General features: G+C 39.5%; 1 protein-coding gene across 1 annotated transcript in view; it reads left to right on the top strand.

Moving 5' to 3' along the window:
• The window catches only part of LOC115760440 (G protein-coupled receptor kinase 1), a 107,779-nt gene that overhangs the window by 27,288 nt on the left and 60,674 nt on the right, over positions 1-19,817 (top strand). The window contains exons 2-5 of the mRNA XM_030701757.1: positions 1,394-1,470; positions 1,530-1,603; positions 1,667-1,768; positions 1,817-1,891. Of these exons, the coding sequence (XP_030557617.1) occupies positions 1,394-1,470; positions 1,530-1,603; positions 1,667-1,768; positions 1,817-1,891 (328 nt within the window). The remainder of the gene's footprint in view (positions 1-1,393; positions 1,471-1,529; positions 1,604-1,666; positions 1,769-1,816; positions 1,892-19,817) is intronic.

Here is a 19,817-nt window from a genome sequence, read left to right as displayed (position 1 = left end):
AGAATATACAAATGTTCCTGAATGTAGGGCATAATGTATTTGTGCAAATGTATGTAACAGGCAGAAAAAAGCATCTCCGACCCCATAAAGTATATATATTCTTGATCAGCATCAATAGTCGATCTAGACATGTCCGTCTGTCCGTATGTGGGAACGCACAGATATGAGAACCATTAAGAGCTGGAGACTTGAAATTTTAGCTGTAGGTCCTCATAGTGCCTGAACAAATCGTGTTTGTTTCCGATAATCGATAACTTACTTCGTTTCCAAGCAGTCGATAAAAATCTATATTGACATCCTGTTTTTTGAGCAAATTGGATAAATATTAGGAGCTAGAGCCACCAAACTTGATATAGTATATAAATATCAAGTATCTTTCATTGTATACCTATCGCTACCTCCCCGCTACTTCCACATAGCTATAAATCAAGTTAATAACCCAGCTTGTATTGCCCACGAATTCAAGCCACAATTTAAATGCAATTTACTTGTTGGGAATACACAAATATTCTATGGTACAATAAGATATACTGTAGAAGATTTTATAAAGAACGGTTAACAAAGCCCAATAGTTATGAGCTTTACTGCGCAATTGGATGGGGCAGCTAGAGCAAATTCCAAGACTTTCTGTATACATATACACACACACATTCATGCACGTCTGCTTCAAATTCTATCAACAGCATTGCAATTTCGATTCTTTTCTTAGCTGCTATTTTAGTTCGTTTATTTTTCTCATTAAGTCTGAATTATAGGTGTGGCTGTTGAGTAGAGGCAGTGGCAAATGGTGCGGTCAGTCTCGAGTGCGAGCCCTACCGGGGACCATATGGTTTTTTTTTGTGGCTGGTGTGGCTGCTGAGTAGATTCCGCAGCAAATAATGCGGTCAGTTGCGAGTTCGAACCCTGCCAATGGAGTTTTTTGTATGCCCTGAACACATTGAAAATGGGTAAAAAGGGAATACTGTTTTTAATTTATTGTTATTACTTCAAACATGCGCGTAGCGCGTGCTGCATTTGGTGTTGGAATAAGAGGGTTCAAGGTATTCTCTAGTCGGTAGATCCCGACTAGAACCTCTTATTTGTTTCCTTATATGTAGCTCTGTTTGCACCGCACATACCTACCTTGTTAATGCTCAGTATCAATTGCATTGAATCATCAGCAAAAATTTAACTGTAAAATTTACATTAACTTATCATACAACTCAAGACAAAGAACAAAGCTATATGATATATACCTATATACCTTTTGATTTTTATTATAATATGCTTAAACATTAAAACCTCACTCTATATTTGAAGTAAAATTAATTTAGCCTGTCCTCTAGCTACCAATCACATCTGTCAAGTACTTACACCCTGAACATGAACTTAAACCATATAAATCTCTTTGCAGCGTTCGAAGCGTTATGTACAAATACCTTGAGAAGGAAAACGAACTCAACTTCCACAACATTTTTAATCAGATTATAGGTATTCAAAATTTTATAAGATCCCAATCTGCATGATAATAACTTTTATATCCTCCATAGGCTACTTGTTGTTTAAGGACTTCTGCGAGAATGATTCTGATGAACCTATTCAACAGTTAAAGTTTTATGAGCAGGTATTACCATTTTGTATGACTATAATAAGTGCATTATATTTTGAATTGATTGTTCCTTTCAAGATAAAAAACTTTGAAAAAACCGAGTGTTATGAGGAGCGAAAAAAAATGGCTAGAGAAATATATGATAATTTTATAATGGAAGAAATGCTGTCACACACATATGTAAGTACTCAAACCGAAATAAAAGCCTAATAACACATTTTATTATAGGAATACTCGAAAGATGCCGTCGCTAATGTCCAAAAGTATTTATTGAAAAATGAAGTTCCTGTCAATTTATTTGAAGTAAGTTTTAAAGAGAATTAAATTTTTGTTGGCTTCTCTATTTAACTATATATGACTTAATATTTCTAGTATTACATAATATACACCTCCTCAAATTTCAAAATCGGTATACTTTCAAAAAAACAACGTTAGGAAAGTTTTAAAGAGATACATGGGTGTAACTTCACTTTTTATGACTATTACAACAGTTTTAAATTTGTTGTAGTTGTTGGTAACTATAAAAGGATTCATTTTAAAAATAACGATAAGAAATATATGAGCCACTGTTCATACCCAGAACCTATTGAAAATAGGTATAAGGGTTTGATGGTCTTGTTAAAGTGTTTGTAACTGGTAGGAGGATACGTTCTCTACCCCCAGAAAGATTTTATAATAGTCTTGATTCCAGATTCCTATAAGAGATAAAGAAATTTGTAATTCGGATCATTTCGATTATCGACAGCCGATTTAGAAACCAAGTGTTTTATATTTCCACAATTATTTTATTTTTTTTTGCTTGAATACCATCCCTGTTTTTAACCGTGAATAGTAACTGAGTTAAGTTTGTCAGCTGTTCCGTTAACTCACTCAAAGTAACAATAAAAAACAAGTAAGAGGTTCTAGTCGGGAGCTCCCGACTAGGGGATACCCGGAACCCTCTTCTTCCAACATCAAATGCATATATATATTCTATTTTAGAAGCTATATGTCAAGTTTGGTGACTCTAGCTCTTATTATTTACCAAAATTGCCCAAAAAACATGATATCGATATCCGTTTTTATCGATTGCTTGGAAACGGAGTAAGCTATCGACTATCGGAAACAAACTCGATCTTCGCAGGCACTAGGAGCACGTATATCTAAATTTTAAGTCTCTAGCTCTTATAGGTTCTGAGATCCTTGCGTTCATACATACGGACGGACGGACGGACGGACAGACAGACAGACGGACACGGCTAGATCGACTCGGCTATTTATGCTGATCAAGTATATATATACTTTATGGGGTCGGAGATGCTTCCTTCTGCCTATACATAACCAATGTTTGTATAAGGTAAGATTTTTCAGTCAACTGGTTTTTACAGTACGGAAGATGTATGTAAATTAAGAAGTTCTGTCCCGGACTGTTGAAGAATGCCTACAATGCCTACAAAAAAAAGAGTTAATGCCGAGATTGGTCAAAATATCTTGAAAAACAAAAAAGGTTTATAATCAAAAACCTAGTTTTCCACTGATCGTTCCTATGTCTGATATATGATATAGTAGTCATAAGTTAATAGGATTTTGCACGTATATGAGGAGCTTAGTAAAACTAATAAATGCCGAGTTTGGTCGAGATATCTTGCAAAACAAAATGTTTATACATACAACTTAATTTTCGACCGATCGTTCCTATGGCAGCTATATGATATAGTGGTCCGATCTTAATAGGATTTTGCATTTTTATGAAGAGCATAGTATAATTAATAAATGCAGACTTTGGTCAAGATATCTTGAAAAAAAAACATTTTTTTCATACAACAACTTAATTTTCGACCGATCGTTCCTATGGCAGCTATATGATATAGTGGTCCGATCTTAATAGGATTTTGCATTTTTATGAAGAGCATAGTATAACTAATAAATGCCGACTTTGGTCAAGATATCTTGAAAAAAACATTTTTTTTAATACAACAACTTAATTTTCGACCGATCGTTCCTATGGCAGCTGTATGATATAGTGGTCCGATCTTAAAAGGATTTTTCATATATATGAGGAGCTTAGTAAAATTAATAAATGCCTGGTTTGGTCAAGATATATTGTAAAACAAAATGTTTTTTCATACAAAAACTTAATTTTCGACCGATCGTTTCTATGGCAGCTATATGATATAGTGGTCCGATCCAGCTAGTTTTGTCATATGTGCTGCGTTCAACAAAAATAGGGACTTTTGCAAAGTTTCATTAAGATAGCTTTTAAACTGAGGGACTAGTTCGCATAGAAACAGACAGACGGTCAGACGGACATGACTATATCGACTCGGCTCTTGATGCTGATCAAGAATATATATACTTTATGGGGTCGGAGATGTCTCCTTTTATGCGTTAAACATTTTACGATAAAATTATAATACCCTCTGCAAGGGTATAAATTGAAAGTATATTTATTGAAAGTCAGATATGAACTAAAACAGAGTTGAAGTATTGAATTGGATCAGAGCCCAAAGGCTGGCACATAAGTCTCAGCTGCTATATCCGGCAACCGAATCAGCATACGCCAACACAGTCGCTTGCTATATAGGCAAGTGACTGGTTACCGCTGCTGGTCGCAGTGCCCGGGCACTGAACTCATGCGTCAGCAGAATGTCGCAATGTAAGCAAAGTGCACTGCAACATTTTTGTGTGTGAAAAATGTGTTCTTATGACATAAAAATGAAGTGCAGTTCTTATGTATTAACTTCTCCCCCCTTATGATCGTCATCGTTTATTTTATAGCTGTTAATGGCCTCTTGTACCACCTTCGATACTTGTCTTCTCTTTACAATTTTCGAAACGACGATAAAGCCAATGCCAACGACACTGTGGATGATGCCTGCTGCAACCCCAATCTTATGTGACCAGGCGGCCTTCATTTCGTCTTTGAACTTTTTGATGACGAGCAGATTGGGGTTGTTCATCCTCTGGTGTTGGGGCTTAGCACTGGATCGTGGCTGATGATGGCGATCTGGCTCGCCCTGGTTTACATATTTTGTGCAGTTGATTGTGGCCGAAGAGAGGCACGTGACGAGATGCGTCCAGGTTTTAGTAATCTCTGGACCAACGTCTGTGCTGACCTTGGTGATAATGCCGTCATCGGCTTGTGTGATGGGCTTCAGGTGGCTTGGCTGCGTGCGTCAAAGGTCTGTGCTGCAAGCGTGCAATGCTTGCGCTGCCAACTTACAGACGGCGGTGTAGGTCATCGTTTCGAATTCATTGACCGCTAGAATGTCATTGTCGCATTCGGTATGTCGCATATGGTATCATCTTGTAGCTGTAGTGTGAAATTGTTGGCGTGCCACCGGGAAGATGGTGATTTTCTTGCATATGAGCTTAACCATAGGATACGGTATTAATATATCAACAATGTTCTCGGACTGGAGGACCTTGATTTCAGACACTTCGGTTAGGCTAACTATGATAATTTCAACAGGGTGTTCATTTATAATTGATTTCAAATCATTGTGGTCAAAAATAGCGGGAGTTATTATAGCCGCTTTAGCTAGTGTAATTGTGACTATCAAGTTTATATTTGAATTGTTAGTATTCTGTTTCTGGCTAATAGTGTTTCATACAAATGCGGTGTGTCAACCAATTCATTACTTTTAGCTTTAATTATTTCGTTCCCCGTGTCGTTGAGTTTATTAATTTGTGTCTGTGTTTGTGTATTAATGAATACCTGCCTACCTTACTTTTTCGAAATCAGAGGCGTCTGGCGTGCCTGCTATTACATTGAGTGCTGAATCCAGGAAGTCTAAACTTCTTGGCATTCTGTGATGCACTTTAACTACGGACAATAGATTTCTGCTATGCTCTGTATCCCCGTCTAGCCGTTTTCCCATGTGCGACTGAGGGAATAATTTGGTTATTTTACTGTTTCATCTGCTGTGCTAGCAAGGTCTGTTCAATTGCTTGAGTACCTCAGAAAATCGCGTTGCTCCCATACCAGTACCTTTCCGTCGATTACGGGGATATAGTTGGACTGGGAGTAGTTTCTCATCCGACCATGTATTACTCCTAACACTAGTACGATTACAGTGCAATCCTCTAAAAATAAAAGAAGCTAAGAATAAATTGTTGTGCGCTTAAACCCTTAAAATACTATTTTAGCTTCTGTGATTTTTACTTGAGAGCAACAATCATTTGAGGTTGTCCTTATGGACCACCCTCCCTCTAATAAGAACAGAAGTTCCCAAAGTCTGCTTGAACTGTTTCTTCTGTGCAAAGCGGTGTTAACTCATCCTCCTAATCTTCTTTTTACGAAAACTCTTTCGCCTACCTCAAATGCACTGTTTTGTCTATTCGGGTTGGATATTTCAATGTAATCGGGGATTTTCCAATTTTATTTTTAATGGCTTGCCCAAGTTCTTTATTATGTCGATGGGTGTCTAGTCTGTGACGGAAAGTATGGATCGGTTGTACGCGATTGTTGCCTTTAGTATCAATTCGACTGTATCTTCAGACATTTTTTTTAAGCTAAATGCTCTGGCTATGTCTGCGAATGTGCTGTGAAAACGTTTAAAAATGTCGACGTCGTACCCGTTTTTCAACAGCGATCTGATAGTTTCTGAATTAAAAAAGCTTCATTATCACAATAAAGTGTCTTGGTCTGTGGGAATAAATTCAGACAATTTCGATTTGTTCATGTTTATCTGTAATGTCGACCACTATATTTGTGTTGATGGGTGGCCTGATTGTTTCGAATAGGGTGTTTTTGTGTGTGATGTTTATAAGGCGGCGTATTTTTTGGCCGAGTATAACTCGTATCAATGGAAATTTCGCTTTTTCAAGAACAATTTGATTTTTTAAGCAGTTTGAAAGCCTTTTAGTCGTTTCGATCGTGTAGGTTAATGACATTTCGCTGTGAATTGTTGCAGCGTCTGACTGTATATCGTTGTGTAAGGCGTTTACTTCTTGCAGGGCATCCGCCACGTAATTTTTGTTGCCTGGTTTGTTGAACACTTTTGCGTTGTGTTCATCAATGAATGCCTTCCATCGATTGATTTTTGCATTCGTATTTCTATCTGAGACAGCAAAAGAAAGGGGCTGATGATCAGTGAAAATATTTATATCTCTTATCCCATAGTAATTTTGCAGTTTACCTAAAGCCCAGACAATATATAACAATTCTCATTCATTCGTGGCGTAGTGTGTCTCGCTTTGCTTTAACGTACGTGAAATTATGGAAATAGGTCTGCCCTCTTGGGATAGGGCTTCACCGATGCCATCCATTGAGGCGTCAGTAGTTAGGTCAAAAGGCTGCTTGAAGTCTGGATACATGACTATGACATCTTCTGATGCCAGGATAGTCCTCAGTCTGTCGAAAGCATCTCGTTGAGTTTCGTCAAATTCAATCGTGACCTTTTTGGACATATGTTTTTGCTCGCCGAGCCATTTTCTCCTTTGAGCATATTGGTTAGAGGCCTTGCTATTGCTGCGAAGTCTTTAATAAACCCCCTGTAGTAACAGCTAACATATTTTACGGCTCAGTATACTCTTGTATGGCTCTTCAACCCATATTGGGCTGTTGTGTGGGGACTTTGATGGTCTTATGCTGCCATCTTTAAGTAACTGCTAGATTTCGTTATTTACGAAATCGGAAGCTCCAATTGGGTAAGGGTATAATTCAGTGTAAATTGGCTCGTTGTCTACAGTGCGGATTGTGGCAATGACAGAGGTATTGAATGGCAACACTTTTATTCTTACCAAAATCATGCTTCTGCATTCCTTTTTGACGGATGTAGGCACTATTATGTCATCCACATCTGTGAAGTTTACACTGTCACAGTAATAATACTGCAACTGCTTGTGCTTGTGTAACAAGTTGAATCCTATAATGGCATCAAATGAGTTGAGTGTGTCTAGTACGAAGAATGGGGAGACTTCGCCAAAAATTTTCATAAGACACTTACTGGTTACTTTGCTCGAACCATGTATCGAGCTTACGGTGAAAGGGCTTTCGACAGGAATTACTTCTTTACGCTCCTTTACGGGCTTAATGTAATTCTTTGCCGCTCCTGTATCAATTAATATTCTTATATTTTTCCCACCCAGCTGTCGCTTGATATATGGCAGCCGGGAGCGTTCCCTAAAAAATTCAATGAGTCGTTGTCGCATGACTCGCAGTCGTCTTCGATTTCGATTGCAGCGTCCTCCGCCGACTTTTGATATTCTGGCTCTTGCGAATCTGGAGCGGTCTGAACAAAATTGTTCAGTCGCTGCCGCCCTGGTCCTGTTACCCTTTCCCTCGTGTTGTGCCTTTTTTGGGAGTGTTCGTCACTAGTTTGGGGCTTGGTTTAGTGGCTTGCCCACACTTCGAAGATGAGTCAACTTCCTTTGGCTCTGGGGCTTGCCCTTAGTTTTCTTTTTTGTTCTTATCTTGGTGGCTTTTGACGAAATGAGGGATTCTTTCACCGCCACGATCTTCTCTATTATTTTTGTCTTGTTTCGCGTGCGGTTGATTTCTATTATCTTCCATCGCCTGATCTCTCTCTGCCATGGCTTTGGCTTAGGATGCCAAAAACATACTGCGCTCTTTGGTCGACTCTGCTTCTCTGGCTAGTACCAATGCAGACGCGAAGTCTTTCGGCTGTGTAGGAAAAACAATGGCCTTAAGGAACTTTTTCAGTCCCGAAATAAAGTCGTGGAGTGCATCTGCTCTGACTTCACAGTTGAACAACTTAGCCTGCTCCGCCCCGTGTGACAACGATTTTGTTTGTAGGTCGGGTCAACTTCCTTTCGACGTCATCATAATATTGCATGAAGCTTAATTCACCTTGCCTAACCATTTCAAGGAATTGCCTCAAAAGGCGTAGCAAAGTTTTATCTGCATATGAGTAATCTAGCCTAGCTATGATTGCTTCGAAATTAAGGACAGTATTGTGAGACACTAGCACTCCCCTAGCGGCGTAATGGATTTTATTTCTTATGATCGTTACCGCTTGGTAATACGTGCAGCTGCCATTAAATGGTTTGAACAGCTCGTACGCGTCTACGGCCGATTGCCTCCATACTACAGATTCTTCAGATCCCCCACTAAACTCGGGAGCTGATTTGATTATATCGAGAGGAACATCGCATCTGATTTCTGAGTTCACCAAAACTCTCTGATAAACTTTCACTCTGATAAAATGCACTTGTTCGAGCTAGAGTCATCCACGAGCGTTGAAATTTATAATTATAAGAAAATTTCCATTCCGTTCCCAGCAAAAATGACCATCAGCTCCGCTTCAACTCTTTTACTTGAAAGACAAAGTGATTACAGTTCAATGTACAATACATTGATGAACAATATCGATAGTTATGCAATTCAATTAACATTTTAATGAGTGTAAGCAAAAATACTAAATAGCGCTGACGTCGTTACTAAATATACATAAACATACTCCCCGCCTTGGAAGCTCCTTCCAAAACACCATCTATTGTGGGCTCCAGTGGCAAGTGGCAAATGCTATACACATTCCGCTTGAGAAACCCCCTCTTGGTCTTGAGATTCACGACACGCACTGCGCCATCGCATCCGGGATGTAATTCTGGTACTCTTTCTAGTAACCATTGACCAGGCGGTGCGTTGACTTCGGCGGACAAAACAAGTCTTCCGATCTGAACGTTGCTTGCAGTTACTCCATTTTGAGCGTTCTTGCATCATGTTTTGTACTACGAGAATCCTATTCCAATGGTTGATCAGCGATAGTTTGACCATGGCTTCGTCAAATAGTTCCACTAGCGCATTGAGTGGGCGGCCAACCAAGAAGTGGCCTGGAGTTAGTGCTTCTAAGTCATTTGGGACGATGATAAAGGATACAGCGATCATGCCGTGCTGTTTGAGCATTTGACCAGTAGCTGCTTCACAATCTTCACCGCGCTCTCCCATAACCCTCCAAAGGGGTAAGCGTGGTTGGATAAATTTGACTCCGCGTTAACTGCACGTGTCGTTGATAAAACCTCTGACCGACTAGTCAATCTTGCCCAGTTCTCGTGAAGCGCCTACAAAGTAAGTGGCGTTATCGCAGAACAGGTCGGAGCTTAGGCCACGTCCGGCAAAGAACCGCTATGAAGGCGCTGGCACTCTAGTCTGACACGATCTCAATGAGCCTTCGTCAGGAATCAAACGAATACAGCTAAATAAACCTTGACTGGGCGCTTCTCTCGTGTGTTAAAATGCATCTAAATTGGTCCTGCGAAGTCTAGTCCCGCTCGTTGAAAGGGGTAGATCCTCGCACTCGGCCTTCTGGCAGTGGTCCTATGACCTGATTGCCCAAGACATATAGCCCAGCCATCTACTGGATGCCTATAAAATCAGTGCCCTCCCACCATAAGGTTGCATTGCTCAAGTCCGTTGGATACAGTCCCCTGGATACAATATCTGCAGGGTTTAATTTTGACTCTACTTTAAACCAATCCTGAATATTGCTTATTTTTTGTATTTCACCCACCCGGTTGGCAACGAAAGTCGTCCATCGGCTTGCATGCGATGACAACCAGTTGCACAATTGTGAAGTCTGTGAAATATCGTGCCTGCGTAGATCAATACAAGTGATAACCTTTGCCATAAGTCTCGCCATTAAAAGTGCTCCTTGCAGCTGACTGGAGCGACCTTGGACCTGTCAATAGGCGCACTGAAACCGTTCTGTCTTTATTACGCACACGAGGATAGTCGCTCCACCCTAAGCTCGTTTAGTTGCGTCAGAGAACCCGTAAAGCTCTAATGAGTCCACCTCAAACGTGATGAGAATTGCCGATCGTGGCAGCGAACACTGATTTATGAGCTTCAGTTCCTCACGGTATCTTTTCCATGGAGCCGCGTAACTTGATGGCAGCACTTCATCCCAGTCATGCTTTAGTAACCACAACTCTTGCACGAATATTTTACCTAGAATCAGTATGCGACCCATCTTCAGTTTTAAGCATTGAAGGCTCTAAGTCGTCTGCATTGCTGAAGGCTTCATGACAATTACTACGCCATTTGTGTAGCTTAAATCTGCCAAGCTCTTACAGCACACTAACTTGCTGTTTCAATTCTACAAGGTGTCTGCACCACACAACATACCATCCATGTAGAAACTACGTCTAATCGCTTTAGCTGCCAATGGATACTCTTCCCCATATTTTTCTGCTAGATAGAACAAGCAGCGCACTGCTAGGAATGGAGCAGAATTTGTTCCATATGTGACAGTTTTTTGACGCAGCACTACAATGGGTGTGTACTTGTTAAACCGCCACAATATACACTGGAAGATGCGATGAGAATCTGTGGCTAAGACTTGCCTATACATCTTGGCTATATTTGCTGTTAGGGCGAACCTATAGAAGCGAAATGTAGTCATCGTCTCCAAAAGATCGGGCTGCAAGGTCGGCCCAACAGGCATAGTATCGTTTAAGGAGAAGCCATTACTGGACTTGCAAGAAGCGTCGAATACAAGTTTTCAGACTTTCCGGCCTGAGGACTGAATGATGGGACATAAAGTACAACATGTCCTTTATCCAAGAGGGCTGTACTATTTCTAAATAGCCCAAATTTTTGTATTCATCAATAAATTTGGTATACTGTTTCTTTAGAGAGCCACTGCGATTAAACTTCTTTTCTAAATTTAAAAATCTAGTAAGGGCAATCTGGTATGTATCCCCTAGTACTATCATGGGACTTTTGAATGGAAGTGCTATAGTTAAATGCCCGTCTTCAAATTGTCCAACATCGGAAACGAAACTGTTTTCGCATCGTTTTTTCTCTTCAATGAATTTATCAACAGGCTGTGGTATTTCCTCGTGTTTCCCAAACCGTTGCACTAGCTTTTGCAGAGCTCAACACATTTTGCTCCTTTTCCTTGGCTAGCAGCGCCACGCTACTGCTGGGTGTAAGCTCGCCAACGACTACCTAGCCTAATAGCGATTTCTGAAGAGTGGCCAATTTTTGTCCTAGTTTGATTTGACCTGCAACAATCATCTTGAAGAATAAAGAAACTCCCAATAGCATATCAATTCTTAAAGAAGAGCTAAGTGTCGGATTCACAAGTGTTACTCCGTTGGGTTGTAGCCAATTCAAACCTAGAGGGGAACTTGTCGGATTATATTGCGTAATTGCTGATAACACACAAAAATTGTACGTGGCTGCAACCCTTGTCACTCTTGATTTGAGAGTAGCATTCACCTGACCAATAATCTGAGATGTTGCATTGCCGATCCCACTAAGTCGCATGCTTGGTTCCCGCATTTCTAGATTTAAAGTCGAAACTAATCTAGAAGTAAAAAGGTTAATTTGACTGCCAGAATCTTATATACCTCTACAATTATGAAAAATTCCATCGTTTCCGTTTATCATAACCACGGCGGTCGCTAGGAGACTTACAGATGACTTCGTTAATAGTGCACTATGTAAAGAACTGTTCCCTTTATGTTATTGGCCATTATGCACAACGTCACCTACGCTATGCAAGACATTACGATGAAGCATTTCATGATAAGGGTTGTTGCATATGGCACAGCGTTGGCTAACGCAACTCCTCTTTACCTGCCGCTTACTGAAACCTACTAGGCATAGCGCACGTTTTTTAACTTCCTAGTTAAAAGTTAGCCAAGTTCATACTTCTATTTATTAGAAATTGCGATAAAAATGGCCAATTTTTTGCAATCCCATTCCCATATATCGAGTGTGTCATCATCCAGCTTGCTGCGAATCAAATGAAAAACTAGCGCGTCAAAAATGTCTTGCCCACTGCCGAGAGATTTAAGGGCCGCCAACTACAAATTTACACTGCCTACAAGTACCCTCAGAACCTCTGAGTCTACATTCTTGATACGTTTCAGATTAAACAACTCATTTATATTAGATTGAACAATAATTGCCTTGTTCTCATAACGGTCTTGCATTAACCATGCTCTTTGATCGCATGGCGACTGTCATATTCACTTGTATCATAACTTTTCTCTTCTCTTTTGGCTTGGATTACATAAAATTGGCTATTATTTGCTTCAATTAGGATTAATCGTGCTTCCCACTCTCCAAGGGTCATTGAAGCATTATGCTTCGCAATATAATTTTTGTGGGGCATAAAGGAATTCACTAAGCTGACCCGCGCCGTAAAGCTTTAAATGAAAGTTAAGAAAATTCTTAACTCCTTTTTGGAGCCATTGTGCCAACAACTAATTATCATGAAAATTGAACAATAATTTTCCCTATGCTTTGCTGCATTTAAAGCGAAAGAGCACGAAAAAGCAATTCAAACCCAAAGTCAGTCAGGTTGCTGCTATGTCACGATGTATGTATGTTGGCATGATTGTAACGCGTTGAGAGCTTTAATGGAAAAACGGCAGTTTTTACCACGAATGGTGTTGAGTGCGTGTCCAAAAGATTATCGAAATAGGTCATTGACTCAGGCTTTCATATGGAATATGTGAATGACTCAAACCATATGAGGATGCACGCGTTATACACAACTTTGAGATGCAAATACACATAATAGCGTAAATAATAGGAAAAGTAACTAATAATAAAAACGATGTCATTGAATTAGGTCGGCTCTATCGTAAATACAATAATAAACTGTTGTGCCGAAGCAGCTACAGTATCAGATCCTCTATTTATTATTTAAATTTCCAGAACATATAGAACCAATAACAGTTAATATTATGAACGGAATAAACTTTTGAACCCGACCAGAATATTTAAATAAATAAATTCTTATAAATTTTTGATATGTTATTTGGGAGGCAACTCTTAATTGAGATTTATGCAATTCAATTAACATTTTAATGAGTGTAAGCAAAAATACTAAATAGCGCTGACGTCGTTACTAAATATACATAAACATACTCCCCGCCTTGGAAGCTCCTTCCAAAACACCATCTATTGTGGACTCCAGTGGCAAGTGGCAAATGCTATACACATTCCGCTTGAGAAACCCCCTCTTGGTCTTGAGATTCACGACACGCACTGCGCCATCGCATCCGGGATGTAATTCTGGTACTCTTCCTAGTAACCATTGACCAGGCGGTGCGTTGACTTCGGCGGACAAAACAAGTCTTCCGATCTGAACGTTGCTTGCAGTTACTCCATTTTGAGCGTTCTTGCATCATGTTTTGTACTACGAGAATCCTATTCCAATGGTTGATCAGCGATAGTTTGACCATGGCTTCGTCAAATAGTTCCACTAGCGCATTGAGTTGGCGGCCAACCAAAAAGTGGCCTGGAGTTAGTGCTTCTAAGTCATTTGGGACGATGATAAAGGATACAGCGATCATGCCGTGCTGTTTGAGCATTTGACCAGTAGCTGCTTCACAATCTTCACCGCGCTCTCCCATAACCCTCCAAAGGGGTAAGCGTGGTTGGATAAATTTGACTCCGCGTTAACTGCACGTGTCGTTGATAAAACCTCTGACCGACTAGTCAATCTTGCCCAGTTCTCGTGAAGCGCCTACAAAGTAAGTGGCGTTATCGCAGAACAGGTCGGAGCTTAGGCCACGTCCGGCAAAGAACCGCTATGAAGGCGCTGGCACTCTAGTCTGACACGATCTCAATGAGCCTTCGTCAGGAATCAAACGAATACAGCTAAATAAACCTTGACTGGGCGCTTCTCTCGTGTGTTAAAATGCATCTAAATTGGTCCTGCGAAGTCTAGTCCCGCTCGTTGAAAGGGGTAGATCCTCGCACTCGGCCTTCTGGCAGTGGTCCTATGACCTGATTGCCCAAGACATATAGCCCAGTCATCTACTGGATGCCTATAAAATCAGTGCCCTCCCACCATAAGGTTGCATTGCTCAAGTCCGTTGGATACAGTCCCCTGGATACAATATCTGCAGGGTTTAATTTTGACTCTACTTTAAACCAATCCTGAATATTGCTTATTTTTTGTATTTCACCCACCCGGTTGGCAACGAAAGTCGTCCATCGGCTTGCATGCGATGACAACCAGTTGCACAATTGTGAAGTCTGTGAAATATCGTGCCTGCGTAGATCAATACAAGTGATAACCTTTGCCATAAGTCTCGCCATTAAAAGTGCTCCTTGCAGCTGACTGGAGCGACCTTGGACCTGTCAATAGGCGCACTGAAACCGTTCTGTCTTTATTACGCACACGAGGATAGTCGCTCCACCCTAAGCTCGTTTAGTTGCGTCAGAGAACCCGTAAAGCTCTAATGAGTCCACCTCAAACGTGATGAGAATTGCCGATCGTGGCAGCGAACACTGATTTATGAGCTTCAGTTCCTCACGGTATCTTTTCCATGGAGCCGCGTAACTTGATGGCAGCACTTCATCCCAGTCATGCTTAAGTAACCACAACTCTTGCACGAATATTTTACCTAGAATCAGTATGCGACCCATCTTCAGTTTTAAGCATTGAAGGCTCTAAGTCGTCTGCATTGCTGAAGGCTTCATGACAATTACTACGCCATTTGTGTAGCTTAAATCTGCCAAGCTCTTACAGCACACTAACTTGCTGTTTCAATTCTACAAGGTGTCTGCACCACACAACATATCATCCATGTAGAAACTACGTCTAATCGCTTTAGCTGCCAATGGATACTCTTCCCCATATTTTTCTGCTAGATAGAACAAGCAGCGCACTGCTAGGAATGGAGCAGAATTTGTTCCATATGTGACAGTTTTTTGACGCAGCACTACAATGGGTGTGTACTTGTTAAACCGCCACAATATACACTGGAAGATGCGATGAGAATCTGTGGCTAAGACTTGCCTATACATCTTGGCTATATTTGCTGTTAGGGCGAACCTATAGAAGCGAAATGTAGTCATCGTCTCCAAAAGATCGGGCTGCAAGGTCGGCCCAACAGGCATAGTATCGTTTAAGGAGAAGCCATTACTGGACTTGCAAGAAGCGTCGAATACAAGTTTTCAGACTTTCCGGCCTGAGCACTGAATGATGGGACATAAAGTACAACATGTCCTTTATCCAAGAGGGCTGTACTATTTCTAAATAGCCCAAATTTTTGTATTCATCAATAAATTTGGTATACTGTTTCTTTAGAGAGCCACTGCGATTCAACTTCTTTTCTAAATTTAAAAATCTAGTAAGGGCAATCTGGTATGTATCCCCTAGTACTATCATGGGACTTTTGAATGGAAGTGCTATAGTTAAATGCCCGTCTTCAAATTGTCCAACATCGGAAACGAAACTGTTTTCGCATCGTTTTTTCTCTTCAATGAATTTATCAACAGGCTGTGGTATTTCCTCGTATTTCCCAAACCGTTGCACTAGCTTTTGCAGAGCTCAACACATTTTGCTCCTTTTCCTTGGCTAGCAGCGCCACGCTACTGCTGGGTGTAAGCTCGCCAACGACTACCTAGCCTAATAGCGATTTCTGAAGAGTGGCCAATTTTTGTCCTAGTTTGATTTGACCTGCAACAATCATCTTGAAGAATAAAGAAACTCCCAATAGCATATCAATTCTTAAAGAAGAGCTAAGTGTCGGATTCACAAGTGTTACTCCGTTGGGTTGTAGCCAATTCAAACCTAGAGGGGAACTTGTCGGATTATATTGCGTAGTTGCTGATAACACACAAAAATTGTACGTGGCTGCAACCCTTGTCACTCTTGATTTGAGAGTAGCATTCACCTGACCAATAATCTGAGATGTTGCATTGCCGATCCCACTAAGTCGCATGCTTGGTTCCCGCATTTCTAGATTTAAAGTCGAAACTAATCTAGAAGTAAAAAGGTTAATTTGACTGCCAGAATCTTATATACCTCTACAATTATGAAAAATTCCATCGTTTCCGTTTATCATAACCACGGCGGTCGCTAGGAGACTTACAGATGACTTCGTTAATAGTGCACTATGTAAAGAACTGTTCCCTTTATGTTATTGGCCATTATGCACAACGTCACCTACGCTATGCAAGACATTACGATGAAGCATTTCATGATAAGGGTTGTTGCATATGGCACAGCGTTGGCTAACGCAACTCCTCTTTACCTGCCGCTTACTGAAACCTACTAGGCATAGCGCACGTTTTTTAACTTCCTAGTTAAAAGTTAGCCAAGTTCATACTTCTATTTATTAGAAATTGCGATAAAAATGGCCAATTTTTTGCAATCCCATTCCCATATATCGAGTGTGTCATCATCCAGCTTGCTGCGAATCAAATGAAAAACTAGCGCGTCAAAAATGTCTTGCCCACTGCCGAGAGATTTAAGGGCCGCCAACTACAAATTTACACTGCCTACAAGTACCCTCAGAACCTCTGAGTCTACATTCTTGATACGTTTCAGATTAAACAACTCATTTATATTAGATTGAACAATAATTGCCTTGTTCTCATAACGGTCTTGCATTAACCATGCTCTTTGATCGCATGGCGACTGTCATATTCACTTGTATAACTTTTCTCTTCTCTTTTGGCTTGGATTACATAAAATTGGCTATTATTTGCTTCAATTAGGATTAATCGTGCTTCCCACTCTCCAAGGGTCATTGAAGCATTATGCTTCGCAATATAATTTTTGTGGGGCATAAAGGAATTCACTAAGCTGACCCGCGCCGTAAAGCTTTAAATGAAAGTTAAGAAAATTCTTAACTCCTTTTTGGAGCCATTGTGCCAACAACTAATTATCATGAAAATTGAACAATAATTTTCCCTATGCTTTGCTGCATTTAAAGCGAAAGAGCACGAAAAAGCAATTCAAACCCAAAGTCAGTCAGGTTGCTGCTATGTCACGATGTATGTATGTTGGCATGATTGTAACGCGTTGAGAGCTTTAATGGAAAAACGGCAGTTTTTACCACGAATGGTGTTGAGTGCGTGTCCAAAAGATTATCGAAATAGGTCATTGACTCAGGCTTTCATATGGAATATGTGAATGACTCAAACCATATGAGGATGCACGCGTTATACACAACTTTGAGATGCAAATATACATAATAGCGTAAATAATAGGAAAAGTAACTAATAATAAAAACGATGTCATTGAATTAGGTCGGCTCTATCGTAAATACAACAATAAACTGTTGTGCCGAAGCAGCTACAGTATCAGATCCTCTATTTATTATTTAAATTTCCAGAACATATAGAACCAATAACAGTTAATATTATGAACGGAATAAACTTTTGAACCCGACCAGAATATTTAAATAAATAAATTCTTATAAATTTTTGATATGTTATTTGGGAGGCAACTCTTAATTGAGAGTGAACCAATAATAGATTATCAAGACGGAATAACTATTAATGATAATATAAAATAAATGTTTTTTCAACTTCGCTTAAGTCGACTTATTACGGAACGTATACGAAAGACTTGAAACAGCATGTTTGAAATTACTGCTTGACAAATGCGAATTCCTAAGCCACATAATAAATACTGATGGAATCACAAGCAACCCAAATATAATAATAGCAATTCAAAATTTCCCAATTTAAACAAATAAGATGCTCTAGTCGAAATTTCCCGACTATGGGATACTGTGAACCCTCTTCTAGCAACACCAAATACAGCACGCGCTACGAGCTCGTTAGCAATACTAACGAGAAAGAAAGGCTATCTTCGGCACGCCGAAGATCTTATACCCTTGCAGACCCAACCTTTTCATAATGCTTATAGTGCTTTGCCCGTATCTAAGAAGCACAGGGAAAATAGTTAATGCCGAGTTTGGGCAAGATATCTTGATATATATATGTGAGGAGTAAAGTAAAACTAATTGAAAACAAAATGTTTTTTCATACAAAAACTTAAATTTCGACCTATGGCAGCTATATGATATAGTGGTCCGATCTTAATAGGATTTTGCATATATATGAGGAGCTTAATAAAACTAATAAATGCAGAGTTTGGTCAAGATATCTTGATAAACAAAATGTTTTTTCATACAAAAACTTAATTTTCGACCGATCGTTGCTATGGCAGCTATATGATATAGTGGTCCGATCCAGCTGGTTTTCACATATGAGCTGCGTGCAACAGAAAGAGGGACTTTTGCAAAATTTCATTAAGATAGCTTTAAAACTGAGAGACTAGTTCGCATAGAAACAGACAGACGGACAGACGGACATGGCTATATCGACTCGGCTGCTGATGCTGATCAAGAATATATATACTTTATGGGGTCGGAGATGTCTCCTTCTATGCGTTACACATTTCACGACAAAATTATAATACCCTCTGCAAGGGTATACAAAATTAAACAAGAGTTTAGATCTCGCAACATACCACCCTACATGCCACCGCCACTAATCAACAGATACACCAAAAATTTATTGTTAATGAAAGAAAAACAAATGAAAATAGCAGTACATACACACAACACTGAAGACTAAACAATCTCAATTACAATGCTGTTCAATAAAGACGCGTATGAATGTGTGTGTGACATGTATATAGAAATTCTTTCAATTTACGCTAGTTCCCCCAGGCATGTGAGCAGCCAAAACACATTTTCTTTAATCACTTTTGTATTTCTTAACCAATCTCGATGAAATTTTCAACAGGAAAATCTCAATATGCTTTTTAATATACATACGTTTATTCTCAAAAAGTAAAAGCAAATTGGTTTATAGCTATAAGATGATAGCGTGGAGGTGGCGATAGCTATAAAATGAAAGATACTTGAAATATATGTACATACCATTTTGGAAGCTAAGAGACTTGCTCAAAAAACACGATTTTAATATCGATTCTTATCGACTACTTTGAAACGGGGCAAGTTATTTGGCACTAGGAGGACTCACACTTCGCTCATACATACGGACGGACAGACAGACGGACATGGCTACATCGCTTATGATGCTGATCAAAAATATATATACTTTATGGTGATCGGAGATGCTTCCTTCTGCCTGTTACATACATTTGCACAAATTCTTTATACCCTACATTCAGTTATTAAGAAAGCAAAGTTGAGCACACAATTACCTATGTATATTAGTAACACCAGAAGCATTCACATTTAAAGAAAAATATGTTATTGATTGTTATTTTTGTAATTGTAATTTGACATGTAGCTTCTAGAATAGTATATAGATTTCAAGTATCTTTTATTTTATATTAGCTATCGCCACCTCCCCGCTATCATCTCATAATTATAAATCAAGTAAATAAAGCAATTTGTATTACCCACCAATTTAAACCACAATTTTATTGCATTCGACCTTTTGAGCACAATCAAATATTCAGTAGTATAATAAGATCTATTGTTGAAAATTTTATCAAGATAGGTTAAGAAACACAGAATTTATTAAAGAAAACGTGTGGTTATATAA

Source organism: Drosophila novamexicana, unplaced genomic scaffold (assembly GCF_003285875.2).
Source record: "Drosophila novamexicana strain 15010-1031.04,08,12 unplaced genomic scaffold, DnovRS2.1 tig00000458-arrow-arrow-pilon, whole genome shotgun sequence".
Taxonomy (NCBI): domain Eukaryota; kingdom Metazoa; phylum Arthropoda; class Insecta; order Diptera; family Drosophilidae; genus Drosophila; species Drosophila novamexicana.
The sequence above is the reverse complement of the archived record's forward strand: the minus strand, read 5'-3'. Positions and strand labels throughout refer to the sequence as shown.